Source organism: Manacus candei, unplaced genomic scaffold, assembly GCF_025592945.1.
Source record: "Manacus candei isolate 608988 ecotype Guabito, Panama unplaced genomic scaffold, ASM2559294v1 h1tg000046l, whole genome shotgun sequence".
In the NCBI taxonomy this organism is placed as follows: Eukaryota; Metazoa; Chordata; class Aves; order Passeriformes; family Pipridae; genus Manacus; species Manacus candei.
In genome coordinates, this window is record NW_026138094.1 from 7,881,201 (window position 1) to 7,904,350 (window position 23,150).

A 23,150-nucleotide genomic window follows, 5' to 3' on the forward strand; every position below is an offset into this window, starting at 1 on the left:
TTCTTGTCAGAGGCTGCAAGTAAAAGTTAACTACAACAGACCACTGATTTATGCAATCAAAACCCTTGCTGCAGTTTGCACAGAGCTATTAAGGAGAGAAAACACCAAGTTGGGAACAAGTGAAAACTCTCTGTAAACCCTTCCTTTCTCTCCCACTTTTTGAGCATCAAATTATGGCCACAGAAACTACTAATGTAAAGTATTTTTGTGTGCTCTGTTTCAGTAATGTGACCCAGAACACTCACAACTTCTATGATGGAGAAAAGCATGGGAAATTCAGCTACCCTGGTCCCAGCAGAGCTTGGAGCAGTGTATTCTGTCCTGGCCAGTATCACAGAGATGCTGGTGGAAAGGTGGTGTTGGTGCTGACTATAGGAAGGGTGTTAGAGGACTCTCCACCACGAAAATATGGCTGCTGGTGTGTACAGTGTGTCAGTTGCCCAATAGTTAATCTTGGATTAAATAAATGGGTGGGTTACTTTTTGAGTAGATGGAAACTGAGTCAAAGCCACTGGTGCTGCATTTGGTTGAGGCGTTCAAAACTGAAAACTGGTGTTTTGCTTTCAGTTTTATTATGCAATTGAAATACTTGGAGTGAATTAGGAAGTTCATGCCTATGTGATTCCAGTGAGTACATCATTCCTGTGAAATACAGAAGTGTTATCCTTATTTAAGGAGGGGAAATGAGGCAAAAAAGGGCAAGGATTTGCCCCAGGACATACAGAAGGAGAGAAAGAGAAAATAACCATTTAATACAGGGTCCTCAAGCTGGCAGCACCAGTCCATTTGTTGTTTCTTACAGTGATTATCTGTGTTAAATATACTTCTGGTATGTTTTGTAATAAAATTAGTTAAGTAGTAGAGCTGAAGAAACAGGGGAAAAAGAACATTAAGAGGTGATATTTTCCAGGGGTTTAGGTCTAGGAATAACCATTATTATAACATATCAATAATCCAGTCAGTGCTTATTGTAAATGTTAAAGGTGGTACAACAATTAATGGAACTGAGCATGATTAAGATACTGCATCTACCAAGAAAAAGCAAATTGCTTGGTAATCAGTACTTGTCTAAATAAAAGGTATTTTGATATCTCCAAGAGACAAGCCAGTAAATTAAGGTAAAAGGAATGAAAGCAATGGCCGGCCTTGGACCCAGGAAAGCAGCAGCATCCTGTTCTGTCAGGGCTGTCCTCCGGGAGAGGATCTGGAAGTCTGTTAGGAGAATGATATTGCACTTTGTTAGTAAAGGCCAAAAGGTAAACCATTTTGCTTTACCTAAGCAAGGACCTTTTCTCAAGCACATGAAGCAGAGATGTCAACAGTACATTCAGGGCAATCACTGGGAACATCACCCAGAGCAGGCCAGTGGGATGATGCTTTGAGGAAATACCTCACCCACAACAAGGAATTAAGGGCTGTGAATTAAGGGCTGCAGCTGGACCACCTTTGAACTCAGCTTCCCACCTTGATCTGGGCACCTGGCTTTGAGGCACTGAGGCAGGGCTGCTGCATGCTGTGGCTTTAAGGCACTGCCAGACAGCAGGTCCTCTCCAGGCTGGAGCACCAGGCAGTGATCCTCTGCTCCGCAGGGCTCGCAGCACTCGCTGCTCTCTGCTTAATAACATTTGGCTGCTTATGAGACATCTGACCTCAGCTCAAAGCTGCCTTCCAGCGCAGCAGAGTTCCACCTGGTGCGGGCAGCAGCTGCCACCATGGCAGCAGTGACGGGCTCCCCTGCCGCAAAATCTGCCAAGTCCGGCAAAAAGCACCGCACGGCGAAGCGTCACGCCGGCATCTACACCTACCAGGAGCCACCCCACAGGTAAGAGACTCCCCTCTCTCCTGAAGCGAGTCTGCTCTACCTAGCACAGGAGTGGGATCTTGTCTTTTCACTTTCCTTCAGACAGAGCGTGCTAACTTGGAAATGAGCATGAGAAAAATCCCTCTTCTCTCTGTTTTTAGATGTATTTCAAACTTCTGTTCTTTTTATTTTCTCAAAAGTTCACGCTTCATGCCGAAACGTCGAGACTGTACATAAAGCAGTGTAACTCCAATGAGTTCAGGGCATAGCAGAGTAAGAAATCTCTTTATTTTTTTTCTGCGTAATTATAAATTTCCCTTGAATGCCCCTGTGACATTCTGCAGACAGGACTGCAGACCAATGAATTGGTGGTCTGATGAAGTATGTCAGTTTTCTTACGTGGCATAGTTTAGGCTATGATTTATTGTTAAGTGATTAAAAGGTGTTGTTTTTTCAGCAAAATTGCAGGGAACTTTCCCAACAAGTACATAGCAATACAAATGGGAAACTTCCTGCAGTCCTTCAGATCCCTTCATGTCAGTCAGGGAGAAACAGTCACAGGGTTTTAGACCTAAACCTCTGCAAGAATGACTATTGCTGCTGTTTCATAGACTAACAGGGAATTGCAAGAACTATAGCTGAGCAAATGTGGTGACAGCATCAGAAAAGACGATTTAATCATCCACAGAAATCTGTAGCAAAGCACATGAACCTTTTTACAGGGAGGAATAATTCTTGGTGTGTGGGGTCCCACACTGCCACCGCCCTCAGCAGGGAACAGGATCAAAGGGTGACTGCAATTGAATCATCTGTTCCCCCATTCTAACAAGAAAATATTTTATCATTATTAAAATCAAAATAAAAGGTGTGATGAATAAATGAATGTTACGTGCTCTTGCTGGAAATGTTTCTACAGCACTTTGTTCCAGAAAAATATGCAGAGAGTCTTGCTAGCATGATGTACAAGCTGTATGGCTGGAAATGCTCAGAAGGGAAAGACTGGGATTTGTGGTGGGGAGTGGAGATAATTTAAATTGAGGAGAAACTGGTGGGGAGGGAAAGAGGCACATCCTGAAGATGGGGAATGCATCCAAATTATTAATCAACTTTAAAACAATACTGTCATGCGAGTTCCCCAGCTCACTGCTCTTATGTTGCTCTAATAGGATGGGTCCTGTGCAAATCAACAGTTGGCTGGGAATCTGAATGGGAATAATTTGTTTTGTTTTTCCTCTCGTGGGGTGTGTACTGGGCTGCCAGCAACTCAGATGATGATATCAGTGAAGAAAAGGCTGAGAGCCATGACCCAGAGCAGTTCTTCCAGAACATCCAGTACCAGAAGGAGATTATGTCCAACATCCGCTGCCGGCCGTGGCCGATGAGGCAGAAGCTGAGGGCGCTCAGGTAACGGTGTCTGCACAAAGGTTTTCAGGCTCACTGACTGTGACAGTGCCTGCAGCCTCAGGACTTTTCCAGTGTAAGCTGGAAGGGTTTGTGCACAAAAAATGATTAAGAGCTGCTGGGAAAGCATGCCATGAGGATGCTCTGAGATCTGAGAGCCGGCTGAAGGAGCAGCCTCGGGGTGGACAGTCTGTAGGTGAAGTTGTCTCCCGCACATGCCTGTGGCTCCCTTTAGAGAGTAACAGCATAAAAAAGAGAGCAAGAAATCGTGCTTTGTCTATTACCACTAAAACAGTGTGTCAACTATTCAGTGATCTAAAGAAAGGCTTTTGATAATGTTCTGTAATACATTTTTAAGCTAAATTGTTTCACTGTGTCCCAAAAAGGAAAACCAGCCCACTGTTTTTAAGGTAATTGCATGGTATGAAAACAGAAGGTGGTCATATCTTCAGGTAACATCTTGGCACGAAACACAGGACACTTGTAGGTTTTAAAGATATGGTCAGTGTAGACATGTTCCACGGTTTAAGATTGTAATTATTATATTAATAATTCCAAATTTATAATGAAAGGGTGTGTAACTAACTCTTTGAGGCCCCTGTCCAAACTATGTCAGGTCCTTTACAACATGGTCTGTTTGAGGCTTGCTTTTTTTTTTTTTTCCCTTTTTATCTGGTAACTTTCTCTTAAAACACTGTATGGTGCTCAGATGGCCATGTAGTCACGAGGAATCCTGACCAGTAGTAAAGCCCTTGTGTAATCTGGGAAGCAAAGAGAGATTTTTCTCTCTTAGGCAGAGTCTGTGACTTGTTGCCTTCCTGCTCATGTTGATGAGATCTCGGTGATCCCCATCCACCTTCTGCTGAGCTCAAAGACTCTGTATGACCAGATGAACATGTACCTCTTTGCATCTCACAAGAGAGATGCCATATCTACAGAAGAGGTGTTAGTATCCACATGAGATTACCAGACTGTAATGGGGATCTTGTTATTTTACTCATTTGGGTTGTGCCATTTTAAAAGAAATACTTTGAAAAAAGAGGACAGAGAAATAGGTGAAGAGAAAACTTCCCCTGCAGTCTTTTGAATGCTGAGTTCTCTCATGCAAAATTCTGAGTGGATTTAAAATATCAGTCAAAACCTCAATAATCAAAGGAAAAAGTTTTGCCTGGATGATTGATTGAAGGTTGATGATGAGACAGTGCATGGCTGTATTCCAGAGCATTTGACAACTTTACTGGTTACTGCTTGTGCAGAATAAGGGCCCTAAGTAATGGAATCAATGTAGAATGAACCTCCACCTTCTTGTGCAGGCAGGCGAAGGAGATCGTGCTGAAGTACGAAGGGAGGCTCACTAGAACCAGAGGTTACCAAGCTGCTGGTGCAGAGGTATGGGTCGTTTTTCTTAAATCTCAGCTCTTGCCTATACAACAGCCATTTGCAGTTCTCATTTACAGAAGCATGTGCTTGCTGTGCCGACTAATTTCGTGTGTCAAGAAATGAATGTCCTTCTACCAGTGCAGTATAAACTTTCTTTTCAGAGAGTCTACAAGTATTGATGCCTGCTGGAGGGGTAGTGGGATATCAATAACGCAGAGCAGTATTCTCTGAAGAGCTATTTCAGCAGCCTCTGGGGCCACAGTTCAATAGTTTATTATGAAAAATGTGTCTAGCTTGTGCTTTGGAAGACAATCCCACAATAGCTTGTGGTAAATACATTGTTAAAGAAGGTTTTTGCTTGTATAATACTCAATAATTTGAATCAAATCTTAGCAAATCTATTTACACCCCTGAAAATAGACTCTGGCCTGAGTTTTTGGATATTTGTAACATGCAAGAAATTGTATCTAATAAGCAACTAACACAGAAGAGTTCTTTAGTCATCTAAGCAGTCAAGAATACTTTTGTCATCATAATAAATAGACTTTTAATAACTAACTTACCTTAATTCAAAAAGGCAGGGTTGTACCAATAAGCAGTATACCACACATTTTTTTCATGTGAACAAGTGAAAGGCTGCACATGTATCTGTTGTACTGCAATGTTGGGCCACAATAGGTTAAAAGTACTACCCTCCAAGGTAGAAAGAGTAAGCTTTCTTTGTTCTGTCTTTGCACGTGTGGCAAAAGCAGTGGAAGTAACAAATGCTGTTAAGATAAACACTAATTTTGCCTTTTGTGGGAGGGGAACTAGGATGTTATCTAGAAAGAGAAGTGCTAAAGGTCTGCAATACATGTCAGTAAATCACACATTGGGCTTGGTACTTTTTTCATGTTACTCTTCCTTTACAAAACCAGAAGTTTTCATGTAATACAAGTTTGTGTCTAATCTAATTGCCTCTATTGTATTTGCTTGAAGACATTCAGCACAGGGATATAATTCAACAGTTAATTAGTACCGCTCATTATGTGTAGAGGATCTGTATTTTTTTCCTAGCACAAATTAGGAAATATGGCCTTTTCATCAGGGCTAAATTCAGCAAATGCAACAGAATGAGCTGTGGTTTTTCTTTTTTTTTTTTTTTTTTTTTGTTTGGAAGAGCTTTGTTTGCACATATTTTCTTAGAAAAAAACATGGTGACCAAGGAGACAAAAATTGCAGCACAGCAAAACAAGCACTACATCATCAAAATTAAGAACTCAGTGGTTGAACATGTGCTAAGAACAAAATGCAGCTGTTAAGTGTATATGTATTTAAATTAGTTTTTTTAATTGTCAGAATATATACTGCTCACAATTGGACAACCCAATCATGATATTATATATGAAAATCAAAATTAAAATACTTTTTACTGTCTCGACACTGAAAGCAACTTTTTTTTTCAGTTCAATTATTTTACACTTCCTTTGTAGTTTTTGTTACATTTCATTTAATGCTAGATGCCCATACTCTGGATTCAGAGAGTACAAATTATCTGTTCAGGTATGTAGTAGGGAGGAAACGTGGTGATAGCTATCAAATTATAATTTTAACAAATACTACTTTCACATGGACACATTTGTATTCTTTATAAATCTGCATGACAGCTGGCACAAGCTGATGGAGTCATTTCTCAGCCCAGAGAACCCTGTTTTCAACTAAAAGCAGCAATTCCAACAATTCCCATGCAAATTTCCAGCATCTGCACTTTCCTTTTTTTTGTTAAAATACTTCTCATTCATGCAACTAAATATCCATATCACCATAAAAATTAATTAACTTTGGCCAAAGAGATTGATTAAATTTTCAGTAATTAAAATGTTATTTACTCCTCTTAGGTTTTAGGAGATTAGATTACATGATATAACATTGACACTGCTGCTGCCTAAAATATAGGTGGGATTTTTAATACCTAGCTGTACTAAAAGTACTTTATAATGCCTGAAATACAAATACTATTTTTTCTGTTGATACTGTGAAGTTATAGCTCTAATTCAACAACTCAAAAACCATATTGAATGTTGCACAGGTGGATTTTGTTTCTTCTGCCATGGGTGTATGCATACCCCACTGTGTGCAGGAAGGTCCTCTGACCATGCAAAAAATGAAGGTTGAATAAAGACTCTACAAAATATAACCATAGGTTTTCTGCAGGTGTTGGCTGTAATACAAAGAGCTGAAAATGTAGCACTTAAACATGCTGCTATTGAACATTCTTCCTCTAAGAAAATTTCCTCTAAGGCACTATGCTCCTCTTAAATTTGAAGTTAGTGGCCTGTTCATTTGTTTGTCCTAAAAAATCAAATTTAATATGTGTAGTGCAGCAGGATTCCCTCACAGATTACCCAGAGGGAAGGTGTCCCAGCAAGAAGGCAAAAGGGAATGGCACCCACTGTCTTTTGTTGGTTCCTTATCGTCTTTATGAGCAAAAGATGTAGATTGGTGGCTCCTCAGAGGTGAATAAAGGGCACTCTGACCCTTCTTCGTTGGCATTTGGCTGATAAACAGAGTCAAGGCATCCTGTCCCCCACATGCTTTATCTAAAACCTATCATGGTTTGCTTTACTCCTCTTTACCCACAGATGTGCTCTAAGACCTTAGTCATGAATATTTGTAACAATTCTTGTGGTACAAGATAAGACAAGAGCAAAATACTCTTGTTGTTTTTTTTAACATGGAGAAGTGTCATATTTCTCATTTCTCTGCTTTTTTTCTCAGCTTTGGAGGAAGTTTCTTCGACTTGCATATAATTTTGTGGTAATCTTTATTCCTTGGGAAATGAGAATAAAGAAAATTGAGAGTAAGTATAAGGATTTAATAGTATTGAATAGTAAAACACTTGCTAAAATGCTGAGTCTTGTGGTTTATTTTTTAATGTACTGAATTAAATAATATTTGGGAGGAAATTAAATGAAAATTTTCAGCAGTGAATGTTTTATTTAAAACTTTGATTTTTCTTCTTCTCTGGGTGCCTTGGAAACTGCACAGCCCTCATTTATGGTCTTAGTTGGGAGGGGGTTAACTTTTGCAGAAGTCATATTTGTTCTGTTGTATTTCTGAAAACACAGCAAGATGAGGTTTTAGTTTATCACAGTCCCTGAGCCAGCATCCTTGGGCCAACACCCCCACGCCTGCCCAGGGTTAAATGTGGTTTTACCACACGTCACCAGCCCTTGAGTCTTTCAATGGACTTGAAAGCAGCCCCTGTTGTTCCCCCAGGAGTCAGGTCATACCTCTGTGCTCCAGTGGTAAAGGAAAATGGATGCACGAGGTCTCCCAGCTTGGCAGATTCTTGCACAAGTGCTGCTCGTAATTATGAGACATCCCCAACAGAATTTGTTTGCAATTGTGTTTTCCTCAGTGACATGTTAACGTTTTCTCTGCTTTACTGTATTCCCTGTGTGAATAAGAGAGGTTTTTCTCTTGGCCTACTATTCAAATAATACTTCATGGATAAATGCTACGAGCTTTTATAGACTGTGTAGCTCAGGTAACTATTTTTTGTGGTTTAAGGTCATTTTGGGTCTGGAGTTGCCTCTTACTTCATTTTCTTGAGATGGCTGTTTGGAATCAATATTGTACTTACCATAATGACAGGAGCATTTGTAGTCTTACCAGAGGTAAGAACATGTTGTTAATATTTACAGAAAAATGCTTAGTGCTGCACTTTCCATGCTGAAGGAAACAAACACCACACTTAAAGTCATGCATCAATTTGTAATGTACAATTTTACATGAATTATTTAAAATAAATTCCCCTATTAAGAGGTTTTTCTCTGCCAAAGGATAACAGATTTTTGCTATTAGTTTTAGAGACGATATTTTGTCAACATGGTACTAATTCTTTTAGAGAATATGTTTGTATCTGATTACTAAAATAAAGGACCAACTCCTAAAAGCTGTAATTGGTATAGAGTATGGTCAAGCCCTTTTAGTGTCATTTACAAGCAGAAAAACATAACATCCCTCTCCAGACTCTGGATTATTGTCCATTAGAAAGCATTTAATAGAAGTTCTGAACAGCCACAACTTTTAGTTCTTGCATGAAAGTAAGGCTGTCATTTTCATTTAACTTTGTTAATTATTCATAGATATTATTCTGCTTCACCTACCCTGTGCTTTAATAATGTTCTCAAGAAACACGGGAATCTCTGATTTTTCTTCTCACTGCCTAAAGTAGAAGAAAAATTAAATAGCTCCAGTAAAAACCAAAAGTAGAGTGGGGGGAAAAAAAAAAGGTATTCACTTCCATTTTTCTCTTTTTCAAAGGAAAAATAATTTAATTCTGAAATACCATTTTGAGATCAAACACTGTCGGATTTAATTTTACCGACATAGTACCACCCATGCAGGCAGCTCTTGATGGGTTCTGCTGTGCAGCCCTGGCTCAGATCTGAGACCTTCTCTCTCTTCCCCAGCTACTGGCCGGAGAACCGTTCGGCAGCACCGTCAGCAAGACCATCCCCAAGGAGCACATTGAATCTGCTCAAGACCTGGACACCATCTGGTCACTGGGGGCAAGACTCAAACCACTCTTTCTTGTTTCACTATTGCTGTTCTGTTGCAATCCTTAGTTACTGCTCTTACTGACAGTCTCTGGTCTTTGCAGGGCTACCTCCAGTACTCTGTTTTGTTTTATGGCTACTACGGTAGTGAAAGGAAGATTGGGAAAGCTGGATACAGGCTGCCTCTTGCCTACTTCCTTGTTGGAATGGCGGTGTTTGCTTACAGCTTCATCATTCTTCTCAAAAAGTAAGACCTCCCATCTATTGCTCTTCATAAGCTTGTGTGTTCAGGCAATCGGTGATGGTATTTATACCACTTCCTCTGTATTTATTCTGTGCAGTTCTATTAAAATATTCAAGCCTGCTAGTATCAGTGAGGCAGAATGAGTTTAATTCTAGATTGCTCTTTATCTTGCTATCATTGACTTCACTCTCTGTTCCATTTCCCAGTCTATAAAAGGAGGGCAGTGCAAATGATCATCTGTGTGCTTTGTGTTTGTGTAGAGTTACGCCCAACACTCACGGAAAACCCTTCTGTTCTCCTCTTTTCTGTAATAAATATTGCTATGTCAGAAATTTATGTTTGAAGTGTAGTGCTTTCTACACTATTTCCTTATTATTTCCTTCTATTGAAATACAAATATAAAAATTCCCTCTTAGGTGAACTATCATTTACATTGCTTCAGCAGCTTACTGTCGAAGGGGCAGGAGTAGGAGTTACTTAGCAGAGAGAGCAGAACTGCCAGTGCTGACCATAAATCCAGGGATGTGCAATGCTTGGAGAAGGGGCAAGGTCACTCTATCCTCCCCTGATTTGCTTTCCCTTCCCTTCTGGATACCTATTTATTTGGCACTGTGCGGTCCGGGGACATTTTAGCGCTGCCTGTAATAACTCTCAGTTTTGAAGTCAAACCTTTTCATTTATTTCTATTCTATCTCCTGGTTCGTGCCAAGGGTCACTGGTATGTCTGACACTGATCTATGCATCTGCAGTTTCTGGATATGATTAGCTCTTCTCCTTCTGACTTAGCTCAGTGACTCTTTCCTTAGCTGGGTACAATTCCCCCTTTAATGTTGTCCTTTCAGATGCCCTTTTTTCATAAGCCATTATATTTCATTTCTTACACTTTGCAATATTCTGCCTCCTTGCCTACCTGAGATGAGTAGGAGGAGTTTTCTTTCTTTTTCCCAAGGTCTTTAAAATAGCATTGGGTTTCTATTTGGCAATAACAGATATTTTGAAGGTGTAAACAATAGGGAAAACAAACTGATCTTGTCCATGATCACTAGTAATGCCAAACAAGCTTGTAATTACAGTAACAGCAAACTTAGTGATGGTGTCTTCCAGCTGGATCCTACCTGGAGATTGTAAAACTGAAATATGTCCACAGTTCTAGTGAGATTTATTTACTTTATTTGTCAGCTGTAAAGATGGTAAATATCAAAATGCCCTTCCACAGTGAGTCACATCTACACTAGATGTAAACTGAAGTTAATGTGCTGAACCTCACCCTATTTTCTGTTCTTCAGAAAGCTGCCAAAAACGACACTAATTTCTGCAAACCTTTTGTAGCTCTAAATGAAGAGACATCTGAAAACTCTAAACCAAACCAGTGGTTTTCTTCATGTTCATCTTCACACACCAATAGCAGTTAAATGTTTGTTATTTTTTTTTACAGAATGGCAAAGAACTCAAGAATGAGTTTAGCAAGTGCCTCTGATGAAAATTACACTTTCTGTTGGAGATTGTTCTGTGCTTGGGACTATTTGATAGGAAATCCTGAGGCTGCAGAAAGCAAAACTGCTGCCATAGTCAACAGCATTAGGGTGAGCAACTGACCTTCGAATTATTTCAAGTTGATTTGCTTGTTAATCTGTAAGCCGTGTAAGTCCTTCCTCTGACTCCCCTGCACTTTCTTATGGTTTCTGGCATTCATTTACAGATCTGTTTGCCTAGGGGAGGGCTGGCATCACACCTGTGTGCTATTGCAGGCACATCGTACTTGCTGACATTTTGCCCCAGCAAGGTCATTGTGTCCTTCTTCGGGAGAGTTTCATTTAATGCCAATGTATGTGTGACAGGAAATTATATAACTAGAAACAAATTTGCTTCTGATGAATTTTCATTGAGTGTTAGAATCAAATTCATGTTAACAATTGCTTCGACAGGAAAATATACAACTTTATAAAATGTGTAATTGTTTTTATGCAAAGAGAGTGTGTTATGCCTTAGAGATTCCTTTATAACAGGTGGAGAAGCAGAAACACATCTCGTATTTTGCAAGGTGTTTTTTTAAAATGGTAATAAGTTTTATATCTCTCTCTTATGGTTTATAACTTCCTGGACACAAATTATTGCTCTTCTTTATTTTATCAGCTATTATTCAAGCTTCCTAGAGAGGGTCATAGCACCAAGCCTGTTGAAGTTCATCTGTACAATGCTATTAGTCAAATGGTTTAGTTTTAAATAGTCCTATGAGCAGCAGGAAGTTGGACTCACTGATCTTTATGGGTCCCTTTCAACTTGAGATATTTTATGATTTTATATTTTATTTCATCTCTCCATAACAAACGGAGAGACATCTTACAGCTCTCTCAATATTAGAAAACTGCTATAAATACAGATGTTTTCCATTTAGAATTTAAGAGCATATGTGGTGTTATCAAAAGTAATTAATTTCCCAAATTTGGTGTATTCTCATTGTCATTGAACAAAATTATTTCAAATTGTGCCAAGAATGAATCAGTAAGCTATGACATCTAGGTATTTCAATGAATGAGGTTAACTTCTGACATTTTTGTATTATACTAGTGACACCCAGTTTCTATAGGTGTATCCTGCAAAAAATCTGGTAGTGTAAACCCCTGGTTATATCCCCCTGAACATGCATGACCAAAAGTGCACAAGTATTTGCTTACTGTGTATTTGTTTCTCAGAAATGTCCTTCAGTATTTAAGCTCACATATGACTGCTACAAAGCAATGAGGACAAAGAGGTATTTCTCTGCTTGCACTTCCAGGATGTGATGTTTTTTATTAGTGTACCTTAATTTCTGTGAAAGATATGTGCATTATTTTTGCTGGATATTATTAAAATGGTAATGCTGTGTTTCTTTCAAGGAAGCTATACTGGAAGAGCAGGAAAAGAAGAAAAGCAAAAACTTGTATGTATATGAGATCAGAGGTACTTTTCAAAGCACTGTTTCGATGCAGATATCAGTGCTAATCTGCTTGTCTCGTACTTCTAAACCATGTTAGAAATGACCCCTGGTGTCGTCAGACAACCTACTGTATTGGTTGTATTTTTCTTTTTTTCTAGGGCAGTGACTATAACCTTAAGAATTATTGCAAACATCCTTGTGCTTCTCTCACTTGCTGGAAGTATTTACATCATCTACTTCGTCGTGGATCGATCCCAAAAGTTAGAGCGCGTCAAAAAGGAATTGACTCTATGGGAAAAAAATGAGGTACACTGTCTTTATGCCAGCTCTGTGGTAGAAGCAGGATTACTGTCTCGGGGCTGTCTGTAGCAAGTGTGCACGTAGGTGTAAATCACAAGAGATGAGCCAGGAGAAATGAGGAATGAGTGGTGCTTACCTGGATCCGTCTTCACTCTCTTGCTCCCTTTGCTCTGCAGACAGGTGTTAGTGGAGCTGAAGTGGGCAGGGGGAGGCTGCAGGTCCTCATTTCACAGAGACTGCTGTTCTAGCAGGTCCCTATTTTGTGAGGACAAAACTTAAACTCTCCTGTCACTTACAATTCTGCTTTTGCACCCATAATTGAGCTGAACAAACACTGGACTGCTGGACCAGAAAGGAATTGACTTTGACACCAGTGGATTCCAGCTGGGGGATACCAAATGTTGTGTAAATATTTCCATTCAGAAATGGAGAGTAGGAAGTGATTGGGTATGGAGAAGCCACTCATTCATTTCAGAGGAAGACTCTGGTTTCATATTTCCCACATATTAAGTTTTTATTTTAATTAATAAAGTAGAACTTTAAAGCTACAATATCTAGAGTAAAAACTCCTGAGTGGTATTCCAAATCTATAACTTTGGATCATAACTACTCTTATTACTAATGTCAATAACAAATTTTTAAAGCATATCCTCCAAGAAGAGCAATCACCAAAGCATGTGCCTCAGCAGTATTTCAATCAGCACCCAAGGTTCCACAGAGGTTCTACATAAAAAGCTACAAAAATGCTGCATATTTCTGTTCTGTAGGTAAGCGTGGTTGTGTCACTGATCACAATGATTGCACCCTCTGCTTTTGAACTTGTGGCAGCTCTGGAGATGTATCATCCAAGGACCACTCTTCGCTTCCAGCTTGCCAGGTATGGGCATTATGAAGTGTAGAAATATTTGGGGGAAAAGGGAGGAAGAGACGAGGTATATTCTGGTCATATATTTTAGTCCAGCTAAACCAGAGAATGTATGAGAATTCCATGAAATAACAATGCTGATAACCTGTATTTTATTCTGTTTGCAGGGTTCTTGTTCTATACCTGGGAAACCTCTACAGTTTAATCATTGCACTCCTGGATAAAGTGGACAGTATGAGTGTCACTGTAAGTTTAACTTGGAGTTTTCTGATGCATAAAGCTAGCAGACTTCATAGATAGAATTCCATTTATTGTGATTTATATGAATTCAGATGACAATTTATTTGAAATAGATTAAAATATATTACAGTTCAATAGGATTGTAATGTTAAGTTCAGTAATTTACTTACGGTCTTTTAAATTAGGTTTTTAGGATAGGTGGATCCATTTGACTGCTAATGTAACAAGATATATAGATTTCTGTGCACAGCTGAACTATTAAAAAAAAAAAAAAGCTATCACTTTAGGGCCAAATATTTCCAGCTACCTAAAATCAGCTTTCAGTCCTGTCCTTACAAGTTCCATCTGATTCTGTGCACTGACGGCTACTTAACAGTCACCTAACTGCTGCTGGAAAATATGTGAAAGAAATGTGTGTAGAAGGGACAGACATCTGCACCTATGTAGAGTTAAAAAGTAGCTTTAGGGACATTTATTATTTCAGGTCTCCAGCGTTAACAGCAATGCAAGTAATTCTACCACCTCCTTAGCAACCAAAACTCTTTCTAAAGATGACAATTTAACTATTCCTAATGTACAAATAAAGAGAAGCGGCATTGTCACACTGGAAGAGCATCGCACTCAAGACTTGATGGTCTCTGAATCACTGGTTAACAAAACAAGTTCCTTTAACACCCAGAACCCACAGGATCAGTGCTGGGAGACGTATGTTGGGCAAGTACGTAACTGTTCTATTATGTCATCAGCTTATTCCTAATCCACATTTGACAAAAAATTAAAATCATGTTGTGCTGCGTTCAGTTTTAGAGCTCTTCTTCATATAAATTCCAGAATTCAGCTAATTTAGCTAAGGATTGTGTAGAACGAGTAAAGGCTATGCTAAGTCATAAGCCACAGATACAAGCTTGGATTTTGTTTGATATCTACAGTATGTTTAGTGTTATACAAATGTTCTTTTGCCAGGCTTTGGTCTCTGTCTTCAGCTCTGCACAGGCAGATCTGTATAGATGCATGATATGAATCCTATTTTAGTAGGATATGTCCCACTAACTCATAGAGAGAAACATGACTATAAAAACATATAAGCAACAACATGCACCCTGTGCAGATTCAGGTTACTGCCTCAATACATGGAGATGTCAGACCCAAAACAAGCATGAGATTGTGCTCTTAGTCATTTGTACAATATCTGAAGTCTCTATTCATTCTGCCTCAGTAAATCACTAGAGAATCAAGTGCTCTTCACTCCTTCAGAGGAAGAGAAGACAAGAACAAAAGGTTTCAAAATACCATCAATTTGTAGGAAAGGGGCCAGTTGGGTGGCAGTGCCATGTTCCCATATTGGGGTGAAGAAAATCTGCAGATTTAATATGACACTTTTTGCTTTCCTTTGTGTTAAGGGTATATTATTTGTGGCCTTTATTTTGAATGACTGTCAGGGGCACTAACGCAGAGAGAGAAATTTTAACCACACAAGATGCAAAAGGTGTAATTTGAGGCTCTGGTCTCTTTCAGTCACACTCATGTCTAGGCCACTGGATTAAGAATGATGCTGGTGTGTTTTTGACTTGCCGAGCTCCTTGTTTCAGTGAGCATATTAAAGGTCTTGTTTGAATGTGGGGAGAAAAAGACCTCTCCTAGTTTTATTAGCCTGACTTCTATTCTCATACACCCCTCTTCCTTTTGTACAGTCTCATAGGAAATAGAGGGGTTTGAATGTTTGGTTTTTTCCCCAGAATGGGCTAATGATGTTTGGAACTGAACCTTTTCTATTTAATTTTATATTTTGAAAGCTCAATTAAATATAGGATAACCACATTCCTTTGTAAGCCCTAGGCAACTGTCTTTTATGGCTTGATGATCCTATGCCATTGGGGTTTGGGTTTGTATGAATTATAGGATTTTTCTCATTGTGAAGCACTTAGCAAGTATATATTGCAACAGTCAGTTTAATAAAGGACTTGGTGAAATAGAAAAATCATCCTGTTCTAGTTTCACTAGATAAATTTTCAGATAAATTTATTGATACCATCATAACCAGAGTTTTATTGCTGCAAGCAATAGAAGGCACCCTGGAAGCTTGATTATATTTATTCTCTTTGCCAGAACAAAGACAAGTAAGGGAAAAGCTTAAAAGGAAGTAATTTATATATTCAATTCATATCTTATCAGAATACTGAGCTGAGCCAAAAATACAAGCACAAATGCAAAAGAGCCATATGCAGTCCATTTGCCTTCAGAATGACTCAGTATGTGTGAACAATGTGTATTTCAGGAGATGCTAAAGCTTTCAATTATCGACATGATTTTCACAGTCGCAAGCATCCTGCTAATTGATTTTTTCCGTGGACTGTGTGTCCGATATTTAAGTGACTGCTGGTGCTGGGATCTAGAAAGCAAGTTTGTAAGTACAGTCCTTATTTTATCAAACTAAGATGCTGAAGATGGGTGGGCTCCTTTCCTCAGTACTGAATATCCTTGAAGTCTTGGCACAAATGAATAATTTCTTGGTAGCACACATCTATAAAGGCACAGCTCACACTGAGTTTAAATTGGAGGGCACAGGGTAAATGCTGAGACTGAATGTTTTTTTCTCAAGCCTACTCCCATGTCTCTGGTGCATTTTCCCAAAATGAGATCATGGAGCGATACCAGAGTCAAAGGTGAGACAGAGGGTGTGGAGTTGCTCCCTACTCTTTTCTGTAGCTGTAACATCTATTTGTAACAAAGATAGTGGTCCAAGAAACCACAACCAACAGCAAGCAGCCCTTTAAGAAAACTACAGTGAGTAATACTTGGTTAGCAAGAAGCTGTTGTTATGGAAGGCTGAGGAGTGTTCTTTGTCCTTAACTAAAGAAGTGAAGTAAACTAGAGAGGAATTAGTTCATTCAGTCCCTGGCTGCAGAGTAGGTTTTGCTGTGTTCCCACTGCCTGCCAAAAGTTGGTAATTGATCTGGATGTTTCAGGCTATGTGCTGTCTGCAAACTAATTCAGTCAAATGCTTCAAATAAATGTTCTGAAAACAAGATAAAGACAGAGGTATTCATCTTACACTGTGTTTCTTGTAGCCAGAATATGGAGAATTCAAAATTGCAGAGAATGTATTGCATTTGGTCTACAACCAAGGAATGATCTGGTATGTAGCCCTTAAGTGATTTTTCTTGTTCTTTGCTGTCTGATTGCTAAGTCAATCTGATGATTTCAATGAAACCTATTCAAGTAGGATATTGGTAGTGTGGTCTTTTACATTGGCAGATTATCTATTAATAGTGAGCTGTTGTTTTCTTGTTTGGGGTGTCTTCTTTTTTTGTCATTCAAATGGTTTCTGGCAACACTGAGCACTGACATGACATTATTTTTGCAGGATGGGAGCTTTCTTTTCACCTTGCTTACCAGCATTCAATGTTCTCAAGTTGATTGGACTCATGTATCTCAGGAGCTGGGCTGTGCTAACGTGCAATGTACCACATCAGCAGGTTTTCAGAGCATCTCGGTGAGTCAGGATGAGAACTAAAGACAGGGAATAAATCAAATGCAGACAATGGAAATGTGCATATGAATCAAATTAAGGAGATTTTAGCTCTGAAAGCTGACAATCAAATTTCACAGTAATACTGATAGCAAAAGTCTGTGGAAAAAAACAGTCACTGAGAAACTGGAGGTCTTGTAAAGCAGGGTAGTTGAAGATATGCAAGAACTGAAAAATATGTCAGGGAATATTCCTAGACAGCTATATATGGCCTGACATAAATGCTTTATTTCTATACAAATATGCTCGAGCACAATAACCTAGATGTGTTAACTGTTCCAAGTCCTATTTTTTCATGTTTCTCTCCTTGAAAGCTGTGAAGTAGATTCATTTTTTCTGTTGCATCACACAACAATTTTCCCCATTTTTCTTTTATCATGATGAATATCTTAATTGTTTACTCAAAATGAAAATAATTTAGGGCATCTTTAATTCTTAAGAATCCTTTATTTCTAACGTGTTTGGAAGATGAGTCAGTTTCTGCCAATGTTCTTTTTCTCCCCCAACACAACTGGACAGTAAGGTCAGTTTTTATGCAGTAAACAGTTCTCTGGCTGCCGCAGAAGTATCTGGAAAGCACCATAAATAGGATTTTGATCATTAAGAGTCTGTTTATACCAGCTCTGTCCAGACTTTCTAATTATAGCAGAATGATTTTAATGTTTCAGAAATGTAGATCTTGATAGGTAGATACAGACTTGAACCTTTTAAGTTGCCTCTGTTTTTCTCTCCGATTAGTATAATCTGAAACTTGTTGCACCTTCTTGCAGGTCCAATAATTTCTACTTGGCCATGTTGCTGTTTATGTTGTTCTTATGCATGTTACCAACAATTTTTGCTATTGCCCGGTATAGGCCATCTTCAAGCTGTGGTCCCTTCAGGTGAGTTAGAACAGACTAATGAAAACTGCAAAGATTCTATTTCCCCCTCTCACAATAAATGCTTTTCAGCTGCCAATGTTTTACAGTTTAAGGTTTAATAAAGTGAATATGTCAGTGTTCTGAGTGTATTTGCTTTATAGACACAGTTCAGTTATGTTTGCTCGGTGGCACACTGCATTGCATTATGTAATCTCCCACACATCACTGTCTCATGTCTCAATTCAAGCACCCTCCAAGCTTCGTGAATGCTTTTGTGCTTTGGAAAAACATTGTTTAAAAGCAACTAATGAACAAGTTGCTTTTATTTTTTTTTATTTTTTTCCTTTTCACTACAATGTTCCAAAGTAGTTTTGGATGAAACTTCTTGTTTACTCAGTACAACATTGCTTAACAAATGTACCTAGGATTACTTACAACTTAAATTTACCTTTTTCCCCCCACACCTCTTCTAGTGGTCAAGACAAAATATATGATATCGTTTCTGAAACAATTCAAAATGATTTTCCCAAGTGGTTCAACACAGTGATTACTTACATCAGCAGTCCTGTGGTTGTCCTCCCTGCGCTACTACTTTTATTGTAAGTAGTTTGGTTTTCACAGGCAGGTTAAATTGTTTGTATTAATACTGGCCCTATCTCTAGAGAGTCAAATGTTGACACTGAGGAATAAACACTGCATTTTTGCAATTTTATTAAGCATACGTGAAAAAAAAAAAATCCAACACCTCACTGAATATATGGTGTATGGATCAGACAGGAACAACAGTATGTTAAAGACTGTTACTGCATTATCAAAAGGAATTTCTTGGTTTGGGATACTGTGTTAGAGCAAGCTCACTATATTGTGTCAAGGCTTGCAGTGCTGCTTTTTCCAGGAAGTTAAATTCACTTTCAAGAGTTCCTCAGAAATAATTTTTCCATTTCCTTGTGGTCTTCAGTTTATGACAGTGAACAGGGCTTAGTCTGTCATTTAAAGAAGCTACTCAGTCATCCTGATTTCTGACAAGATAAATCAATTATGACTGTCTGCTCTTAAGTGTTAATTTAATATAACTTGCTGCAGACCCTCCAGTGGAAGTCTTTTCTTACTTAGATTCTAAATAATTGTTCCTAGCTGGGAATTAATATCAACTTTGAGATGTTTGAAATTCACTTTGCTTCTGTGAAATCTCTTTTGTCTTGCATGTACCTTTTTACCATTTTTCTCCCTGTAAACTAAAGACGAAGGCAGAGTTTGTTCTACCAGTGGGCTTTTCAAACAAATGAGAAAGATCAAGTCAACACTTCCTATTTGTAACTTTTTTCCTCTAATATCCTGGTCATGTAAATATGAACATATTTACAAATTTAAATAAATCTATTGACTGCTTCAAACTGATGGCAAAGCACATATGTAAATATTTGTGGTATGAAGTCTATGAGACTACTTCATCTGAAAGCCAGTGTAATCCATTATGTGAGGCCATAATCTGCCAGGATCTGATCTCAGCTGTGCCAGGGTAAACAAGGTGTTATTTCAGTTAGCCAACAAAATTACATTGGTATGAGTGTGCAAGCTCAGCCGTAATTCTGGTGTCTCTGTTCCGTAACCTTGGACTGGGGAAAAAAACACAAGACAATATTTAACAAAATTATGTGCCCAGAATTCAAAAAAAAAACAAACTAGAAATACACCCAGGGTTACATGGACAATGAAAAAAGCTGTAAAAAAACACAGGTGAAATTAGAACTGCTGTTAAATCTATTTTCAGTGTCATTTATTTCTTTTATGTGTTTGCTTGAAAGAAGGCTGTGATCGATTATCGTTGTATAAGAAAATGATACAGAGCAACAACTGAACCTGTACATCATTTCAGTGACCTATAAACCCGCAAAGGGAAACTGTCAAGAATGTTTGAAGTGACTAATATCACCTCTTTCACTTCTAGCATGCTAATCTACTACCTACAAAGTATTGCAAGATCATTAAAATTCACCAACAATCAACTGAGAATGAAGATCCAAGCAGTAAGTACAGTGCAAAGCAATTTTACATGTGATTTGGTGGGTCTTCAGCAAAGTTCAAGCCTAATTAAATCCCTAAAGTCACTTCCAGTGTTTCATAATGTAAAACCAATCCTGTATGTTTCATCTTTACAGAGAAGTGGATTTACTCTCTAATCCATAATAATTTACTGCTTCTCATTCTTCTGAATGTGTTTTAGGAAAGAACTGAAGATAAGAAAAAGGTGGTTCAGATGGCAGTAGGTAAGTAGGTGAGCTTTAGAAATGCCACTATTAATTAAGCATTTGGATGCAAAACCATTTTGATTTCTCATACATGTAGGGAGCTATAATTACATTTTAAAAACTGTATTGCGTATGTTGAGAACTAGATCGGGTATCTTGAAAAGAGGTAATGGCTTGTTGCCCAATTTGGAATCCTACAGTGTAACATCCAGTGTTTTTTCTATGTCCCCAATACTCCATCTATCATGTACTTCAGTATGAGGATCCTATGTCTCCCACTGTGGCACCAGTTTCTCTTTTCTAAACACAGTGGGTTCTGTTGGCATTGGATCCCTGACTGAAGGAGGAATTTGTGCCACTGCATTTACACAGCAGCTTCTAAATGTAGAGACCTGGAAAGTTCCTGTAATAATTTCTATTCTCTAGCCAGAATCCAAAATCTGGATATTAATGACAAGAGACCAGACCAAGACAATGATATTGGCCAGGAGTCTTCTGTTCGGTCCTCAACTCCCCGAAAGAATGGCAGTGTCTTGAACTTTGAATCTCCTGCGAGCAAAGGCACCAGAATACAAACCATTTCCCAGTCCGTGCCCCAAACCGTGCCCTCAACTGATGTTGCAAGACCTGTCAACGCAACTCCCACAACTTCAACCTCTTTAACGCCAGCTCCCTCCATAACAAGTGTACAGAAACCAAGAAATGATCATACCACAAACAGGTAAGTCTGCTTTGGTTTTGAAATGGCATTTATTCCAGCAGCTCCATGGCTTACGTGTGTTTATTGACAAAATAGCTGTGTTTATTTACCAAATAGCTGTGCATTCAGTCTGTCTGGAGCTGTTAGCTGAGAAATTTTTTAAAAGCAGATTAATTCAGGGATACTATTCATATTGCTGGTGACACCACCTCCTTAACACTCGCTTGAGATGGGATTATAAACCTTTTGCAATTACGTAGTTGATGGAGTTTACACATACCTTGAGTAAATGTAAATACTAAGCTTCCCCTCGGGCACATAATTAAAATAGTTTGTGTGGGATACTGTTTCCAGGAACAAGACAAACACAGTAACAAACACTGTGCAGGTCTAGTTGTAGGGCAATCAGTTTAGGACACCAGCCGATGGATGCTTTAAGCTACCTGCTGTGTTTTTTTCCAAATGATCAGATAAAAAATAGTTCTCAGAATAATAAGAAAACAGAAAGGGAACATAACATGAGAGGTCAATTGCCTGCTGCCTTTTCCCCGGGAAGAACAAATATACCTCCTAATTTCTAGGGTATGTTTCTCAAAATGGTTCTAAAAATTTGGAACAGTGGAAATATGACGATCTCCAGTCTTTCAACCTAGTGTTTGACTTCCAGAGCAACGAATTTTTAATATGTTTTAATTACATTAATTGATAAGTATTTCAGTATTTTCTTTCTTTTTTTTTTTTTCCTTCCTAAAGATACCCAGGTGTTGTGCATAGGAGCACAAGTGAGCTCTGCAAAACAAAGTCCTGCACACCAGTGACTTTCAAAAAGCACACTGAAGATATTCATTCTGAGCCTCTCTTCAGAAAAGCCATTCGGCAGGTAAATCCGGATGCCCTTGGGGCAGGGGCTCCTGTTTTTGTGGAATGCAGACCATATGCTACCAGGTATTTTCTGGTTAATGAAAATGAGCCCCGCAAAAAATCGCTCCGTTCTACCTCCCGACTCCAAAGGCATTTCAGAAAGGAGGAATCAGGAGACATTATCGAGTTGTATCCACGCCATGTCAGAAGATACGTGGTTCGAACACCACACGAGATGTATTCCTCTCATCCCAGTGAAGATGACGAGGATGAGGAAGAACTTGGGAGACAATTAATGAGCAGATCTCACCGCCCTCGCTCTCTGTCTGATCTTCGCCCAGCACCACAATTTTACATCGGGGAACATGCTGCCAGAGTGCATTGCAAATCCTGGGATGATGGGTTTGAGCTGGACCTGGACAGGCCTCCATATGCTTACAAAAAAGTACACCTGAACTATCCTGAGCCCCGTGTGAAACCAAAATCAAAGCAAAAACAGGAGCAGTCTCTAACAGAATCTGATTCCATTTCCATTGAATCCAGCAGTGATCCACAGAACAGCAGCAATGACCAGTACATCCAGGTCATTCACAGCAAGGACAAGTATCCAAAGCCTGGAACAAAACTCACCAAAAAGAAATCAAAAAACAGTGTTGATCTAAGTATGCCTGAGCCTAATGAACTGATATGCTCAAATGTCTGAGAAAGTGCCTCAATCTTTTTGTGTTTTCAACAGGTATATGTGCATTTATTGAATTTTCTCTTTGAGGTCTACCAGAGTAATTGTGACAATTAGTAGTGTTTGTAACAACCTGTATGCAGCCACTCAGGGTGGAAAAAGCATAGTTAGCCTTGTGTTTTACTGTACCTTGCTTTAATATCTCAACTGACATGTTGCAAATTTTGTAAGAGAAAAATATTCCAAGTTGTTCCTTACTGTTATGCTGTTAAAAAAACAAAATATCCACTTACTGGAAAATCGGAAGCTGTGTACCTGGGGCACTTGCTTTAAACCAGTACAAAAATACGTGAGATGAGGCTTTCTCTATCTGACACGGTCAAAGCTAAAGATGCTTCCACTGAATAAATTCAGCTGGGAATCCGCTTCCTACAAATGGATTTATTACTTAGAGTATGACATCTTCATGTGTCTTATTTGAACATACTACGGCTCAAACAAATCAGGGAGAAAAAAGTTAATTAGAGCAAATAGTGAGGTTTTTTACAGGGCCCTGAATAATAATCTCTGGGTAATGCAG

The 23,150-nt window shown here is 38.8% G+C and overlaps 1 protein-coding gene across 1 annotated transcript; it reads left to right on the forward strand.

The window, feature by feature from the left end:
• The first annotated feature begins 1,602 nt into the window (after positions 1–1,602).
• On the forward strand, positions 1,603–22,808 carry TMC3 (transmembrane channel like 3). The gene is made up of 22 exons (XM_051796703.1): positions 1,603–1,822; positions 3,062–3,205; positions 4,516–4,591; positions 7,340–7,421; positions 8,135–8,241; positions 9,040–9,138; positions 9,231–9,373; positions 10,806–10,953; positions 12,247–12,290; positions 12,446–12,593; positions 13,355–13,464; positions 13,620–13,698; positions 14,177–14,410; positions 15,968–16,096; positions 16,761–16,828; positions 17,057–17,185; positions 17,992–18,102; positions 18,555–18,680; positions 20,030–20,108; positions 20,306–20,348; positions 20,757–21,051; positions 21,784–22,808. The coding sequence occupies exons 1-22, from the start codon at positions 1,713–1,715 to the stop codon at positions 22,592–22,594; spliced, it is 3,315 nt and encodes a 1,104-aa protein (XP_051652663.1). The 5' UTR covers positions 1,603–1,712; the 3' UTR covers positions 22,595–22,808.
• Positions 22,809–23,150: the final 342 nt, after the last annotated feature.